The 18,564-nt window shown below is 32.0% G+C and overlaps 1 protein-coding gene and 1 long non-coding RNA gene across 2 annotated transcripts; both read left to right on the forward strand.

The window, feature by feature from the left end:
* The first annotated feature begins 2,257 nt into the window (after positions 1-2,257).
* LOC116130617 lies at positions 2,258-14,292 on the forward strand. The gene is made up of 11 exons (XM_031416346.1): positions 2,258-4,969; positions 5,074-5,577; positions 5,824-6,342; positions 6,724-7,482; positions 8,635-9,291; positions 9,364-9,882; positions 10,264-10,410; positions 11,844-12,500; positions 12,735-13,088; positions 13,685-14,140; positions 14,224-14,292. The coding sequence occupies exons 1-11, from the start codon at positions 2,258-2,260 to the stop codon at positions 14,290-14,292; spliced, it is 7,353 nt and encodes a 2,450-aa protein (XP_031272206.1).
* Positions 14,293-17,151: 2,859 nt separating this feature from the next.
* LOC116130490 lies at positions 17,152-17,765 on the forward strand. The gene is made up of 3 exons (XR_004128062.1): positions 17,152-17,218; positions 17,289-17,362; positions 17,636-17,765. It is a non-coding gene; the product is annotated as an uncharacterized LOC116130490 (long non-coding RNA).
* The last annotated feature ends 799 nt before the right edge of the window (positions 17,766-18,564 follow it).

Consider the following 18,564-nt stretch of genomic DNA (forward strand, 5'->3'; position numbering starts at 1 on the left):
TATTTGACCCGACTGTTTTCTCACTATATTCTTTTATCATTTCAAACTATATCCTATACAGGGTATTTTAATTATGGATGAGAATTGTATCAAGTCATTTACAGAGGACTGATTAAATTGTCTACCTACTTTTGACTATTTCGAAAGCATTCCATTTCTTTCAAAGTGAATTATCGGCTTTGCCACCTCCTTTTATGAGTAATACTATGCTTACTCACCATCTTACTAACCATCTTATTATCCTTTGTAAATATAACGTATAGTACAGATACTATACATATAGTATGGGTACCATGTATAATTTTAACAAAAATAATAAGGTGGTTAGTACAACTCGTGAGTAAGCATAGTATTTTTCTTTATTTTAATATAAAATATTTGGCAGAAGAGAGTGGAAAAAAAGTTTTGACTGTTTGAATATATCCTTTCTTCCAATCTTTGTTGGTCCTTACTCACCCAGAAGAAAAGCAAACATAACTCTCTGGTCCTTGAATACATGGGTATATTATTTCTATTAAAAAATTATTTAACAATTGATTTAATTAATTAATTAATTTTTAGTATAAAATTATGTTGTAATTTGAAATATTATACATGGGTATATTAGTCAGTGTTTTTCTACACAATCAACTTGAAAAATAATCTAATTTTTATAAGTTTTCTAGGGTAAATTTTCAAACTTTCTTAAAAAAAAAAAAAAAAAAAAATTGTTATTTTATAATAAACTTTACATGTTAATATTTTCCAAAAGAAGTTTTACCAGACACTTCAAATGTTTTAGCTTAAGAATGAATTGATTAATTCCAAATTTGTGTCAATCTCAAACACTTGGATGTGTGGATCATCAGAAATCTATATCAACTTGGAAGTTGGAACCTTATTGCACATGTATCATTTTGAAATTAACGTTACTGCACATGTATCTTATTTTTTTTATTTTTTTTATTTTTACATAGCATGCTAAGCAGTTTCACATGTCCAACTATCATATAATATACATTTCAATAAGCTTAACGGTGTGCTTTCATAAGTTTTAAACTATATTATAAACATCTATAAATGCTTAACAGGAGAAATCAATAAAATAAATGATGTCATTTCGAAATCCTAAGTGCCTTCACATGTCATTACCGTCTTCCAAGATAGTGCACTACACTTAGTCTATGTTATTTTAATTTTAAACCTTTGTAGGTGTTGTGCCTAATCTGCTGACGGTCAGATATGTGTCACGCGTCTTTTGTGTGTATGAAAACATGGGTCAAAAACATTAGACAGACAATGATCCGAAAAATATGCAGAAAAGATTCTTTGATCAATTTTTTAATTTGGTCTATATTGTAAAATTCCAACATTTTTGAAGAATGTTTAGTTTTAAAGTTTAAGTTGAGTAATTTATGCGTTGATTTTTTATACATTTGTATTTTTAAGATAGAAAGAGTGGTTTAAAAGAAAAATACTTGAGTCTTAAATAATAAACTAAATATTATTTTATGACATGATATTCTTTAAAAAAAAAATGCATTAGATATCTTAATAAACATGTAGAGGAAAAATATATATTAAATAAAATATTTGGTAGAAGAGAGTGGGAAAAAAGTTTACTGTTCAGTATATCCTTTCTTTGTTGGTCTTTACTCACCCAGAAGAAAAGCAAACATAGCACTCTGGTCCTTGAACGCAGCTTTTACACAGATATAGCGATTGAGGTGCCATTTCCTTAAACTTCCAAAACCAATTCCTTTGAGTACTCTTAACTATTATTAATTTTCTTTCATTTTGTTAGCCTTGCTTTCTATCCAGTATCCATAACTATCTTCAAACCAAAAAAAAAAAAAAAGATTTTTTGTTCATCGAGCTTTTTCACATAATCACATTAGTTTCGGCTTTTCTGATCTTACTGTTTGTCATATTCTAGTAGTTCTCTTGTCTGTATTTCTTTTTCTCATCTTTCTTGCTTATTATTTCGATCGTTTTCTTTTTCAGCTTGTTTCTGCTGTTATATTATTAGCTTTGCTTTACATCCAGTATCAAACATTGTTTTCAACTTCTCTTAATCCTTTTTTGATTTTATTCCCCATATTTCTGGTATCTGCCTTCTTTTTTTTTAAACATTAGTTTTAGAAATTTTTTGATCTCATAAACATTTCTAGTATATCTCTTTTTTCAGTATTTCTTTTTTCTTGTCCTCCTAAGTAGCGTTTGTCAGTGGCTTTCCTTGTTTAAACCACAAAGAAAGAAAAAAAAAAAAAAAAAAGTAATGGCTGAAATCGCTACTGCTGCTGGTTCCAAAGCTGCAGAAAAAGTTACAGAGACTGTGTATGATTTCATTTGTCGGAAGATTTCCTATGTGTTCAAGTACCAGAAGTATATGGAGAAGGCAAAGGAACAAGTTAAAGAGGTCAGAAGTCGAAAACGAGATGTGGAAGCAGATGTTGACGTTGCTGAAAGACAAGGGGAAGAGATTTACAATGAAGTTAAAGACTGGCTGAGGGGCATGGAAGGTTTCATGGAACGTGAAGTAAAGCTCGTTGATGATGAAGATAAAGCAAAGAGGCGCTGTTTCAGAGGGCTGTGTCCTAATTTGATGAAACGATACAGGCTCAGCAAGGATGCAGAGCAGGTGGCAGAGGATGGAGCCAAGCTCTTGAAAAAAGGAAAATTCAGTGGAGTTTCCCACCCCGTTATTCTACAGAGGACGGAATCCATATTTGTCGGTGAGGAGTACGAGCATTTTCACTCCAGAGAGTCCAATTTCAACGATATCATGGAGGCATTGAAGGATTCTACTATTAACATGATTGGAGTGTACGGGATGGGTGGTGTGGGCAAAACCACACTGGTCAGAAAAGTCGCTTGGAAAGCAAAGGAAGATAATTTATTTGATGAGGTGGTCTTTGCTGAGGTAACACAAATTCCGGATCTTAAACAAATTCAAGCCGACATTGCTGGTCAATTGGGCATGGTATTTAGAGACCAGGAGAGTCTATCTGGAAGAGCTGATCAATTACGTTATAGGTTGAAGAAAGCCAAGAGAATCCTTGTAATTGTAGATAATATCTGGAAGAAGCTTGACTTGAAGGTTGTTGGGATTCCTTTTAGCTATGATGATAAAGGTAGCATCCAGCAAGACAAGAAAGAAAGCGACGATGAGCAAGTGCGATGCACAATATTGTTAACAGCTAGAACACAAGTTGTATTAAAACAAATGAATACTCAGAGGAATGTATCTGTTAAGCCTTTGGGTGATGGTGATGCAAGAAATTTGTTTGGGACCATTGTTGGTGATTTAAAAGATAAATGTGATATAGCAGCTGAAATAATTGAAAAATGTGCAGGTTTACCGCTTGCAATTACAACAATTGCAAATGCTTTGAAAGGTAAGAGTGATTCTGTCTGGAGGGATGCGTTACGTCAGTTAGAAAATTCTAATCCAAGGTGTGTTCCAGAAATGGATAACACTTTATACTCAACTATTGAATTGAGTTACGCATTGTTGAATAGTGAAGAAGCCAAATCACTGCTTCTACTTTGTGCTCTTTCTGATGCGGGTAGTGATATATATTTCATTTACCTTCTGGCATATGGTATGGGGTTGGGCTTGTTTCAAGATGTTTATACGATTAACGATAGAAAGAATAGAATCAAGTCGCTGATTGATTATCTCGAAGCTTCGTGTTTGTTGTTGAAAGGTAACCATAATGAGACAGTCAAAATGCATGACATCACTCATGTTGTTGTTGCATCAATTGCCAAAGAGAAACGTATGTTTAATATTCAAGATGCCGATGGCTTTAAAGAAGTGTTGGTGAAGGGAATGTACAAAGATTCTATTGCAATTTATTTGCGTCATGGAGACATTGATGGGCTTCCTGAAAGGGTAAACCATTTTTTTCAAGGGATGATGGAACTCAAGGTTCTACGTTTGCTTGAAGTTCATTTATTACCGCTACCCTCATCCTTTCTTTGTCTAACAAACCTTCAAACATTGACTCTGGAGGATTGCACTTTAGGAGATATAGCAATGATAGGAGAGCTAAGAAATTTAGAGATTCTTGTTTTTGATGAATGTGAATTCGAACAATTGCCTGAAAGTTTTAGACAATTGACGCAACTAAAGTTCTTACAACTGACCGATTGTCCAAAGCTTAAAGTAATCACACCAAATGTCATAGCCAGCTTGTCTCGATTAGAAGAGCTATGTATAGATAATAGCTTTGATCGATGGGAAGTTGAAGGACGGAATAACGCTAGTCTTGCTGAGTTGAAGAGATTGTCTCAATTGAACACTTTATGGATACATATACCGAATCTGCAGATTATACAACAGAACTTTGTACCTGGGAATTTAGAAACGTATAATGTACATATTGGAGATACATGTGAGTGGTCTTGTGAATATGAAAGCCCGAGAACTTTGAGACTCAAGTTCAATAGAAGTCTTCATTTGAGATATGGGGTTGAAATTTTGGTGAAGAAAGCTAAAGATCTCTATCTAGACCAGGTAGATGGCGTTAAGGATATACTTTGGGAACTTGACGGAGACGGTTTCCCACAATTAAAGCGTCTCTCTGTGAAAAACAGTTCTGAAGTTTTGTATATTGTCAACTCAATGGGGTGCAATCCTTCGAATGATGCCTTTCCAATCTTAGAATCATTGCTTCTTATTAATCTAAGTATTATGGAGAAAATATGTTGTGGCCTAGTCGATGCAAAGTCTTTCAGCAAATTAAGAATCTTAAAAGTAGAAAAGTGTGACAGGGTAAGGTATCTCTTCTCTTCCTCCATGGCTTCAAACATCTCGCAGATACAAGAAATCGAAGTAACTGATTGCAAGGAGCTAAAAGAGATTTTTGGTCAAGAAAGTGCAAAACGTGTTGATGAAAACGAAAGGAATTGTAAGATTGAGTTCAAACAATTGCACTCTCTAGTACTACAATGCCTACCACAATTCACAAGTTTCGGGTTGAAGGTATGGTTTGCCTTTTCTTTTCATTTTTTGTTTATTTTACTATAAAATGAGCTGTTCTTTAATTAGTTTCTACGTTATTTAGGAAATGAGATTTGTTTCTGTAGGTTGTGTTGCCAAGATTGGAGAACCTGAAACTATCATCGATTAATATTGAGAACATATGGGTTGATCAACCTGAACCAATGTCTTCCTATATTCAATGCTTAAAAAGCTTAATTGTGGAAGAGTGTAATGGTTTGAAGTTTATGTTTTCATCCTCTATGGTCAAAAGTCTCGTGCAACTCCAAAAGCTTGTGATATGCAACTGTAAGTCCATGGAAGCAGTAATATTTGACTCAGAAGGTTTAGAAGGAGAAGATAAGATAATTGATTTCATAAGTTTTCCAAAACTATTCTACCTAAAGCTTGAGGGTCTTCCAAAACTCACAAGATTTGGCACCGGAAATTCAATTGAGTTCCCCACCTTGAATGAACTTCACATTGGGAGTTGCTCTAATTTGAAGACATTCTTCCACAAATCTTTTGGTCCAGACATGCTAAGAAAGGAACCTGAAGAAGTGAGCTTGGAAAAACATATTACTGATATAAATCCCCTCTTCAATGAAACGGTAAAGCTATTTCTTATAATTGAAATTTTATGTTGCCTATTGGCCTCAAAATTTTAAAATTCTTTATAGCTATTAATGTCACCATTATCTGCAAATAATTAGTAGAAATTCACTTATAAATTCTTTTGTTTTCTCTTTTTCTTTTAAAAGAAAGACAAAATTTGTTTGATATGTTTTTATTTTATATATTATTTTAGTATCATTATCAGTACCAAAACATTAACATAAGGAGATTTTTTTTTGCAGGTTGCTTTTCCAAGCTTGGAGAAGATGATGCTCTTTCACTTGGATAACTTGCAGTTGATATGGCACAGCCAACTCTATGGAGATTCTTTTTCCAAACTAAAAAAAGTGAGAGTCGAATTCTGCGAAAAATTAAGGACTACTGTTCCTTCTAATTCTACTCAAGGACTTCTTACCTTTCACAATCTAGAAACATTAATTATTGAGAACTGTTGGAATATGAAAAGTTTGTTTCCAGTTTCCATAGCTACTGGTCTTTTGCAACTTAAAGAGCTTTGGATTTCCTCTTGTGGGCTGGAGGAAATTGTTGCCAAGGAGGAAGTAGATGGGACCCCTACATTTTTGTTTCCTCAATTAACCTTCCTCAAACTTCAAAATTTAGCAGAACTGAGACATTTCTACTTGGGTTTGCATACAATAGAGTGGCCAATGCTAAAATGTTTGGTGGTGTATGATTGTGGAAAGACAAAATTATATGCTTTAGATGGAGAGAGCCAACCTGCCATGTTTTCATTTGAAAAGGTATGACTTCGTCTATTGCAACTAAAAAATGCAACATAATCATCAAGGTTAATTTATGAAATTTCTTTCTTTTTGTTATTATTTCATTTTTCTCTTTAAATCAAGAATGAATTTATAGGAACAGACTAGTCATGTTTCAGAGTAAGACATAATTTATTGATTTAGCTACATATCTATTTTTGTTAATTTATATAATTTTTGTACTTTAAAGTAGTTTATAATTAGAATGTTAGAATTATATAATTTTGAAACATATAATTACTATAATTAATTGGAAAGTTAAATGGTTATAAACTGAATTGCAACTTTCTTCTAAATTTAAAAACCTGACTCGTGAATTAATTGATGAATGAATATTTTTGCTTATTCATTGATTTTCAGGTGACACCCAATTTGGAAACCTTGGGTTTAAATGGTGATTACATTACATCCAGGTGCCTTGATCGTATTCCAGCTAGAAGCTTTTCGAAACTTAAATTTCTTAATTTGGCTTGCCTTGATAAGAAGTCCGTAGCATTTTGGTTTGGTGTTCTTCAAAAATTGTACCATCTGGATTCACTCTGTCTATATGATTGTACTTTAGAAGAACTATTCCCATGTGAAGGATATTTATGGAAAAAAGATTCCCAAGTGGACACATTTCTTCAAAATCTTCAAACTCTGAAAATATGGAGATGTCATCGTTTGACATATTTAATGTCATCCTCCACAATTTCCTTCAAAAACATTCAGAATTTGGAAGTCCATTATTGTAATGGATTGGCAAATATATTAGCATGCTCAGCAGCGAGAGCTCTTGTCCATCTCACAACAATCAGAATAACAGAATGCAAGTTAGTGACAGAGGTAATAGTCACTGAAGTAGAGACAACAGAAGAAGAGATTGTTTTCAGCCAATTGAAAATTCTGGAGCTTCATTGTTTAACAAGCCTCGCAAGCTTCAGCTCGGCCAATTGTGCTTTTGAATTCCCATGCTTAGAACAAGTGATTGTTAGTCAATGCCCCAATTTGAAGATCTTTTCCCGAGGAGGCTTAAGCACACCAAAATTAAAGAGAGTACGACTAACAAAGGAGATTGACGAAGAATATTTGTGGAATGACGACCTTAATTCCACTATCTATCAGATGTTTACAAATATGGTACTTACTCATTCCAAATCTTTTTTTTCTTTTGCATTGTTACTATTGATATGATTATATATATATATATGACCATCATCACTAATATTTTTATTGTCATTATTTTATTATTTAAAAATTAGTAAGAATACAACGACAGTGCCAAAATCATGACGTGCAAGAGCTATTATCTTCGATAACTAGGCTGTTAAATTCTCAAACTCCTTTTCTTGCAACAATCCATGATCCCGGCCTCCACAACTATTGTAATTAAAAAATTTGTAATTGCAAGATTCCATATATCTCATATATATATATATATATATATACATATATTATTTGGATCTTTTTTACCAACTTGGTATCGAAAGATTATTCTGTAAATTAACGAATGAGATTTCATGTTTGATAATCAACGTACTCATTCAATATCGTATTCAAAAGAATTTCTTGAGAATAAAAAATTTTAGTTTTCTACTGTAGGTCTTACTTGATTGGGTCCAAAGCCTGTAATGCAAAGGTTAAAAGTATTAGAACTACTTATAACTAAACAATATATATAAAACCTAACCAAATGAGAAAATAAAAACTAAGAAACAAAATCATATATATTTTTTTCTTGTGAAAAATTGTGAAGATAATATAATTTTTTTTTTTTTTTTTTACCTTCTACAGTTATTATTTCCTTTTGCATTTTATAGAAGTGGATATAATTTTTCATGCCTATTAAATAGCTAAAAATTATTGTTAAATTGTTCGACGTATTTTGTGCACAAGCTTTGGGTGATTTTAATTATTCGGTACATAAACATTATTAAAATATAACATTCCTATTACTATTTATTGGAAAGTGTGTTTTCTTTTTCGTTTTATTAAAAAAAGACATATTAGTATGATAAAAAAATTGTCTTCTCGTGTCCTTGCCATTATTTGTCCTTAGGAACTAATCTTAAAGTCACCCTAGTCAATGTTTTATAACAAAGAACAATAGTACAAGGAGGAAACCTTTTGTTAAGAATATAAAATTTGTAATAATTAGCAACTGCCCATGTTAAAATCTCAGTGACTTTTTGATGTCAATCCACATTGTTATGCTTTAAATAATTTATTTTTAATTTTTTATATCTTTGGCCACTTGTGAATGGTTTTAACCAAATATTTTTTGTTTGATAGGTTGGTTTTTCCAATTTAGAACATCTAAAGCTCTCTGAATTCCCTACATTAAAAGAAAGATTTTGGAATGCCGAAGTTCCTGCCAGCTTATTCTACAGTTTAAAGTTGTTGGTTTTGGACATGTGCTTGGACACGTCAACTGCTATTCCATTCCATGTGTTGTGCAACTTAAAAAATCTTGAAAGATTGGAAATAAGAAGTTGTGATTCACTGAAAGAAGTGTTTGATATGGAAGGACAACCAAATGTTGATGGACATGCATTGAAGAAAAGTCATCAAGAAGTTTTGGACTTGAACAACCTAAAATCCTTTGAAGTTCACAATTGTTGTAGCTTGAGACATATATTTACTCCATCTATCATTTTGGGTCTTGCTCAACTGAAAGAGATAAGAGTAATAAACTGTGCTTTGATAGAAGAAATCATTTCGAAAGAAGAAGAAAAGGAAGCATACATTGAGAAAATTATGATAACCCAGTTGAACTTCATTATTCTTGATTCATTGCCTAACTTGAGGAGCTTCTATTCAGGAATGAACACTTTGGAATGTCCTGCCTTGAAAGCTATTATAGTAGCCAAGTGTCCACAGATTGAGACATTTGTTTTTGCTGATATAAAGCACCAATCTGACCATATTGTGCCCCTTTTTAGTGAAAAGGTTTGTGTGATTGAAATTCTTTCATCACTGTTTTAATTTTATTATCTTTATGATAATTTATGTTTTTTGTAGGTTGCTTTTCCAAGCTTGGAGAAGATGATGCTCTTACACTTGGATAACTTGCAATTGATATGGCACAACCAACTCCATAAATATTCCTTTTCCAATCTAAAAGAAGTGAGAGTCGAAAATTGTGAAAAGTTGTTGACTATTGTTCGTTCTAATTCTACTCAACGACTTCTTACCTTTCACAATCTAGAAACATTAATCGTTGAGAGCTGTTGGAATATGAAAAGTTTGTTTCCAGTTTCCATAGCTACTGGTCTTTTGCAACTTAAAGAGCTTTGGATTTCCTCTTGTGGGCTGGAGGAAATTGTTGCCAAGGAGGAAGTAGATGGGACCCCTACATTTTTGTTTCCTCAATTAACCTTCCTCAAACTTCAAAATTTAGCAGAACTGAGACATTTCTACTTGGGTTTGCATACAATAGAGTGGCCAATGCTAAAATGTTTGGTGGTGTATGATTGTGGAAAGACAAAATTATATGCTTTAGATGGAGAGAGCCAACCTGCCATGTTTTCATTTGAAAAGGTATGACTTCGTCTATTGCAACTAAAAAATGCAACATAATCATCAAGGTTAATTTATGAAATTTCTTTCTTTTTGTTATTATTTCATTTTTCTCTTTAAATCAAGAATGAATTTATAGGAACAGACTAGTCATGTTTCAGAGTAAGACATAATTTATTGATTTAGCTACATATCTATTTTTGTTAATTTATATAATTTTTGTACTTTAAAGTAGTTTATAATTAGAATGTTAGAATTATATAATTTTGAAACATATAATTACTATAATTAATTGGAAAGTTAAATGGTTATAAACTGAATTGCAACTTTCTTCTAAATTTAAAAACCTGACTCGTGAATTAATTGATGAATGAATATTTTTGCTTGTTCATTGATTTTCAGGTGATACCCAATTTGGAAAACTTGTGTTTAAATGGTGATAACATTACATCCAGGTGCCTTGATCGCATTCCAGCTAGAAGCTTTTCGAATCTTAAATTTCTTACATTGGCTTACCTTGATAAGAAGTCCGCAGCATTTTGGTTTGGTGTTCTTCAAAAATTGTACCATCTGGATTCACTCTGTCTATATAATTGTACTTTAGAAGAACTATTCCCATGTGAAGGATATTTATGGAAAAAAGATTCCCAAGTGGACACATTTCTTCAAAATCTTCAAACTCTGAAAATATGGAGATGTCATCGTTTGACATATTTAATGTCATCCTCCACAATTTCCTTCAAAAACATTCAGAATTTGGAAGTCCATTGTTGTAATGGATTGGCAAATATACTAGCATGCTCAATAGCGAGAGCTCTTGTCCATCTCACAACAATCAGAATAACTGAATGCAAGTTAGTGACATAGGTAATAGTGACTGAGGTTGAGACAACGGAAGAAGATATTTTTTTCAGCCAATTGAAAATTCTGGAGCTTCATTGTTTAACAAGCCTCACAAGCTTCAGCTCGGCCAATTGTGCTTTTGAATTCCCATGCTTAGAACAAGTAATTGTTAGTCAATGCCCCAATTTGAAGATCTTTTCCCGAGGAGGCTTAAGCACACCAAAATTAAAGAGAGTGCAACTAACAAAGAAGATTGATGAAGAATATTTGTGGAATGATGACCTTAATTCCACTATCCATCAGATGTTTACGAATATGGTACTTACTCATTCCAAACTTTTTTTTTTTTTTTTTCCTTTTGCATTGTTGCTATTAATATGATTATATATATATGACCAACATCACTAATATTTTTATTGTCATTATTTTATTATTTAAAAATGAGTAAGAATACAACGACAATGCCAAAATATGAGGTGCAAAGGCTGTAATGCAAATGTTAAAAGTATTAGAACTACTTATAACTAAACAATATATATAAAACCTAACCAAATGAGAAAATAAAAACTAAGAAACAAAATCATATATATTTTTTTTCTTGTGAAAAATTGTGAAGATAAGATCATTTTTTTTTTTTTTTTTTTTACCTTATACAGTTATTATTTCCTTTTGCATTTTATAGAAGTGGATATAATTTTTCATGCCTATTAAATAGCAAAAAATTATTGTTAAATTGTTCGACGTATTTTGTGCACAAGTTTTGGGTGATTTTAATTATTCGGTACATAAACATCATTAAAATATAACATTCCTATTACTATTTATTGGAAAGTGTGTTTTCTTTTTCGTTTTGTTAAAAAAAGACATATTAGTATGATAAAAGAATTGTCTTCTCGTGTCCTTGCCATTATTTGTCCTTAGGAACTAATCTTAAAATTACCCATAGTCAATGTTTTATAACAAAGAACAATAGTACAAGGAGGAAACCTTTTGTTAAGAATATAGCAACTGCCCATGTTAAAATCTCAGTGACTTTTTGATATCAATCCACATTGTTATGCTTGAAATAATTTATTTTTAATTTTTTATATCTTTGGCCACTTGTAAATGGTTTTAACCAAATATTTTGTGTTTTATAGATTGGTTTTTCCAATTTAGAACATCTAAAGCTCTCTGAATTCCCTACATTAAAAGAAAGATTTTGGGATGCCGAAGTTCCTACCAGCTTATTCTACAGTTTAAAGTTGTTGGTTTTGGACATGTGCTTGGACACATCAACTGCTATTCCATTCCATGTGTTGTGCAACTTAAAAAATCTTGAAAAATTGGAAATAAGAAGTTGTGATTCACTGAAAGAAGTGTTTGATATGGAAGGACAATTAAATGTTGATGGACATACATTGAAGAAAAGTCATCAAGAAGTTTTGGCCTTCAACAACCTGAAATCCTTTAAAGTTCACAATTCTTGTAGCTTGAGATGTATATTTACTCCATCTATCATTTTGGGTCTTGCTCAACTAGAAGAGATAGAAGTAAAAAATTGTGCTTTGATAGAAGAAATTATCTCGAAAGAAGAAGAAAAGGAAGCAGACATTGAGAAAATTATGGTACCCCGATTGAACTCTATTATTCTTGAGTCATTGCCAAACTTGACAAGCTTCTATTCAGGAATGAATACTTTGGAATGTCTTGCCTTGAAAGATATTACAGTAGCCAAGTGTCCACAGATTGAGACATTTGTTTTTGCTGATATAAAACACCAATCTGACCATATTGTGCCCCTTCTTAGTGAAAAGGTTTGTATCATTGAAACTTTTTCATCACTGTTTTAATTTTATTATCTTTATAATAATCTATGTTATTATCATCATCCACAGTTACTAGAAATTCAATTATCATGCATAGTTGAAAATAGTATACTTTTTTTTAGTGGTTTTTAAGAAGACAAAATTCTTTTGTTGAATTTAATTACATTAAAATTATTATTTCCAATATATTTCGGAAAGCTTACCTCGAGATGTTTATTGTAGGTTGTTTTTCCAAGCTTAGAGGAGATGTTTCTCTCACACCTGGATAAGTTACACTTGATATGGCACAACCAACTCCATGCAGATTCCTTTGGCAAACTGAAACAAGTGACAATCAAATTTTGTGAAAAATTAATGGCTATTGTTCCATCTAATAATAGTCAAGGACTTCTTACCTTTCACAATCTAGAATCGTTACATGTTAAGAAGTGTTGGAGTATGAAAAGTCTGTTTCCAGTTTCCACAGCTACTGGTCTAGTGAAACTTAAAGAGTTGAGGATATACTCTTGTGAGTTGGAGGAAATTGTTGCCAATGAAGAAGTAGAGGGGGGCCCTTCCCTTGATTTGTCTGGAAAGGTATGAATTTATCTATACTTTTTATAAAATGTAAAATAATCGTTTAGATTAATATGACATGTTCATGATACAAATTCTATGGTATTGCTACTAATTATTTCCATATTCCTTTAAATAATGTTCTTGCTAGTAAAAGACAGTCATCGACTGAAGTTTTTTCTCTTTTCAAAATAAATGGCAGTAAACTAATTGGTTGGTCTTGTTTCATTCTTAGATATCATTGATTTTTGTGAATTAAGAAGTTCATTTTTGTTAACTTATGTATTTTTTATTTTTTTTTAAAAGTATATTTATTTAAAACATATAATTAATTTAATTAATTGGGGAAGTTAAAAGTTTCACTGATTTTGTACTGATTACAAGCTCCTTTTTCAAATTTGTCTCTTCCTAATACAATTAGTTCCATTTAAAAAAAAAACAAAAAAAATTAGGTCAGATAGTTTTGCTTGCTTATGGTTTCCTAAAAATTAATCAAAAGAACTGACTTCTTGTTGGTCAATAACATGACATTGATACCGTATGTAAAAATGTTATTATATGTGTTTACCATATGCTCATTAAAACCTTCTTGCTTGTTCATCCATTTTGACTTACAGGTCATGCCCAATTTGGAATCATTGTCTTTAAATGTCGATGCCTTTAGACTGCAAACTAAAAGACCATTGGAGGGATTCTGCAAACTAAAAGAGCTTTGTTTGCGTGAATTAAATGATGAGTCAATTCCATTTTTCTATGGCTTCCTCAAAAGGTTATACAATTTGGAAATCCTTACTCTACGTAATATTAGGTCCAAAGAGCTATTCTTATATGAAAGAGACGCAACGAAAGAAGATTCTCAAGTGGATCCATTTCTTCCACATCTTAGAGACCTGGGAATATGGGAATGTCATGATTTGACACATTTATGGACATCCTCAGTATCTTTCACAAATCTTACAACTCTTGATGTATTTGATTCCAATGAATTGATAAACATATTTACATGCTCAACTGTCAAATCTCTTGTCCAACTCACAGAAATGTCAATAGGAGGATGCGGGTTATTGAAAGAAGTAATAGTAGGTGAATTTAACGAGATGGAAGAAGAGATCGTTTTTTGCCAATTGAAAACTTTGAACCTTCTTTATTTATCAAGCCTCACATGCTTCTGCTCAGCAACTTGTGGCTTCAAATTCCCATGCTTGGAACAAGTAACTGTGAGTGAATGTCCAAAATTGGAGATCTTTACTCAAGGAAGTTTATGCACACCCAAGTTAAACAAGGTGAAAAGAGAAGAAATGAGTGAAGAATATGTTTGGAAGGATGATCTAAATTCCACCATCCAACAAATGTTTACAAAGATGGTACATACTCATTTACAAAATCTTTTTATTTTTTTTACCACCTTTGCTATTAATATCGGTATATATGTCTTTATTACTATTACACTGGAGTAGATTAGATATCATTGTATAATTGATAATACTGTTCCATATTTGATGTATTACACTGGAGTAGATTAGATATGATTGTATAATTGATAATACTGTTCCATATTTGATGTATAATTAGACTAAATTATAAACACTGTTGAATTGATATTGATAATAATATAAATATATATTAATTAAAAATTCCAGTTCCCCTTAATAAATATGTGTTAAATTAAATAAAACCCACCCTGTATCTTTATTACGCTAAAAGCCGCCACATTTCATCTTGTTCAACTCTCCACTGCTGCAGTCACAAGAGGCCAGCTCAAGCGGCACTAGTGTTTCTAGCTAACGATGTCACAAGCCACGGAGCCACCGTCACCGGCGTCACTGATTCTAGCACTCTCTGTGACAAGCGGCAGGTAAGCAAAATCATTCTGCTCGACTTTTAAACTAGATTTTAAGAGTGAATGCTTTGTGTAATCGAGGTTTGATATTCGTGTTTTAGAACTCAAGCTTCGTTTGCTTGTGACTTTGATAATTACATTAACTGAAACTTCAGTTTGATGTTTGACATTTTTGTATATAAGACCTGTAGATGTTTTTGATTGATCAAGTTAAGTGATGTTGCAGAGTTGTTTGATAAAATGTTTGAAAGAGATGCATTTTTATTTCAATACAATGTTACTGGAAGATTTCTTAATTAAATTCATATAATTATGACATGAATTGAAATTACTTAAGAAAACAAAATTATTTCTTTGCACTCCAAGACAGAATGGATCACCAATTTCATTTTATTTGTTAAATAAGGCTCTGAATGGGGATTAAGTTTTTCAATTCTAGTGTAAGACATGGGTGCCTACTTTTACTTTATTTATATTCCTTGATAAAGTTTGATGACCAAATTAATGTCTGATTTATTTCCTTACTGATTCATTGGTGTAAAACTTGCATTCTTGCTTTTGACTATATCAGAGCTACTGTTGTTGCCTGCATATTCAGGATGATGATATACAAATGAACAAGATCCAAATGGGAGTGGGAGGCAACGAGACAGCTACGATTGTGTTGGGATTCCAGCAGAAAGGCTATCCCCAGAGAAGGGTAACCATTCTAGTGCTGTTCCAAGTCAGGACGTATGAGCTAATGTACTTTTTAGATTTTTTTTTTTTTTTTTTTTTTTTTTTTTTTTTTTTTTTTTTTTTTTTTTTTTTTTCCTTAGGTTTCTTTTTTTTTCTTTTTTTTTTTTTTTTTTTTTTTTTTTTTATTTCAGGATGGCTTCAACAAGCTTCATGATTTGGAGAGTTCATTTCTTCAGTTGCTAACAACTTCATCAATATCATTAACTGTCTTCCAGGGTAGTGGAATGTATTTTCCGGAAATTTTCAGTTTGAAATTGTTTGTGAATTTAGTGGAATGGAAAAACAAATGCTGACTCAAGAAACTTTTGTTTCCCTATTCATTTTTGTTACTTTCTAATCATTACTATTGTTATGCATTTGTGAAATAAAATTGCAAACGAGAAAAACCTGTAATTATTTTCTTCCCTTTATTGATGCAGAGTAGTTTTGATATTGCTAAGGATGATGAGGGTACAACTAGTCCTCGTTGAAAGGTTACTGCTCAATTAGATACTGAGCAACAGTTTCTTACAAAGACTTACCAGGGGCCTTCGACCAAGGAACTGGAAGGAGTGACGGTGAGAATTCAGGGAAAACTATCTCTTTACCACACCATGCCATTTCTGAGGATAAAAAGTTTTTGTGTGATTCACTAATACTCGTTAATGCTTTTTCTCTTAAAAAAGTTACATGTGAAGGGGACAGGTAATCTTGATTGTAATTGTAGCTATATTTTCTCCCTCTTTTTTATTTTTTTTATTTTTTTTGGCTACTGTAAATATGAATTTATGATTTGGTTATTTCTTCCTTCTTTGTTCAGTTATAAAAAAATAGCTATTATACTGTTCAATGTATACTATATAACTTTTCTCAGTTTACCTGAATTAAATTTTGACATGTTCTGCTTGCTTTTTCGGAAGTTGATCTGAATTCTTAGATATATTGTTTAGCTTATAATTATTCTGGAAATATTAGAGTAAAAGCACCTAAAAGTTATCGCATGCTACTTGTTCAAATAATGCAATTCTTAGATTCAATTATTCAAAAGGAATTAGTCTTTCAGTGTTCTTCCATATTGCACATCTTTATTTTTGAATGGGCTCTGTAAATTTGCTCATGTAGATTCATATATAGTTGTATGGAGACACATTAAACCTTTTGACCTATATGCCGCCTTCAATTTTATACCCTGTAGAAAGAATCATTTAAAGTTGTACTTAATTATTTTTGGATTGCTTTGAACCTATGTTGTGCTAAATGCCAGCTTAAAAATTCTAGGACACAAATGTTAAAATTAGAATAAGATTTGGTTTTTGGTGGTGACACATAATACACCATATCAAAATGTTTTCTTTGTATCAAAAGCCTGCCGTCTGCACAAAGCTATACATTGAATTTATATATTTATATATACGTTTCTTGTTTTGACAATATCAAAAGTACTGTGTTGCCTGCATATTCAGGATGATGATATACAGCAAATGGATAAGATCCAAATGGAAGTGGGAGGCAAAGAGACAACTAAGATTGGGGTTCCAGCAGGAAGGCTATCCCCACAGAGGTCTAACCACTCAACTGTGCTCTAAGTCAGGAGGTAGTATTTTCTAGATTTTTTTTCCTTAAATATTCATCATATTTCCTCATTTTCCTTTTGCCTGTTTTAGGATGGCTTCAAGGAGCTTCATGATTTGGAGAGTTCATTTGCTTCATTTCCTATCAAATCATTGCAAGAACTTAAGTAAGGATTATTTCTGTCTCATCTTTTCATCAATATCATTAAGTGTCTCCCAGGGTAGCGGAATGTATTTTCCAGAAATTTTCAGTTTGAAATTGTTTGTAAAATTGAGTTGAATGAAAAACAAATGCTGACTTAAGAAACTTTTTTTCCCCAATCCATTCTTCTTATTTTCTAATCATTACTTTTCTTATGCATTTGTGTAATATAAATGCAAATTAGAAAAAAAGACAGCATTTTCTTCATTGTAATTATTTTTTCCCTTTATTGGTGTAGAGGTTGTTTTGATATTGGTGAAGATGATGAGGGTTCAAGTAGTCCTATGTCAGTTTCTTTTAAGACCAAGAAAGTGGAAGGAGTGAGAGTGGGAATTCAGGGAAAACTAGCTCTTTATCTTATCATCCCATTTTGGAGCATAAAAAGTTGTTTGAGTGGTTCAGTAATATTCGATAATGGTTTCTCTCCTACGCAAGTTACATGTGAAGAAGACAGGTAATTTTGATCACAATTGTAGTTGTACTTTCTCCTAATTTATTTGCTACCAAGAGGTTGTAAATAAGAATTTATGATTAGCTAATTTTTCCGACTTAGTTCACTTAAAGAAAAATAGATATTATACTGTCCATGTATAGTTTTTTCTCAATTTATCTGAAAATTAAACTGTGACATATTCTGCAAGCTTTTTCCAAAGTTAATCGGAATTCTTAGATATATTATTTAGCTTCTTAGACAATTTTTCTGGGAAACTAGAGTAAAACCTCCTAAAAAAATATTGGCTGCTTGTTCTTGAATAATGCAATTCTTAGATGCAATGATTCATAAGGAATTCGTCTTTCAGTGTTCTTCCACATGTCACATCTGTATTTCTGAATGTGCTCTGTAAATTTGCTCATGTGAGTTGTGCAACTCACTCTTCTTTATTATGGATGCATAATATAGTTGTACAGAGATACATTAGGCACTTTGACCTATGCTGCCTTCAATTTTTGACCCTATTGAAAGCATGATGTAAACTTGGGACAGAATTATTATTGGGTTGCTTTGAACCTATGTTGCACGAAATGCCAGCTTAAAAACTCCAGAACGGAAATATTAACATTAGAACAAGATATGGTTTTTGGTGGTTACACATGATACACCACATCAAAATGTCTTTTTTATATCAAAAGCTTGCCTGCTTTCTGATGTCCGCACAAAGTTATACA

Source organism: Pistacia vera, unplaced genomic scaffold, assembly GCF_008641045.1.
Source record: "Pistacia vera cultivar Batoury unplaced genomic scaffold, PisVer_v2 Contig1060, whole genome shotgun sequence".
In the NCBI taxonomy this organism is placed as follows: Eukaryota; Viridiplantae; Streptophyta; class Magnoliopsida; order Sapindales; family Anacardiaceae; genus Pistacia; species Pistacia vera.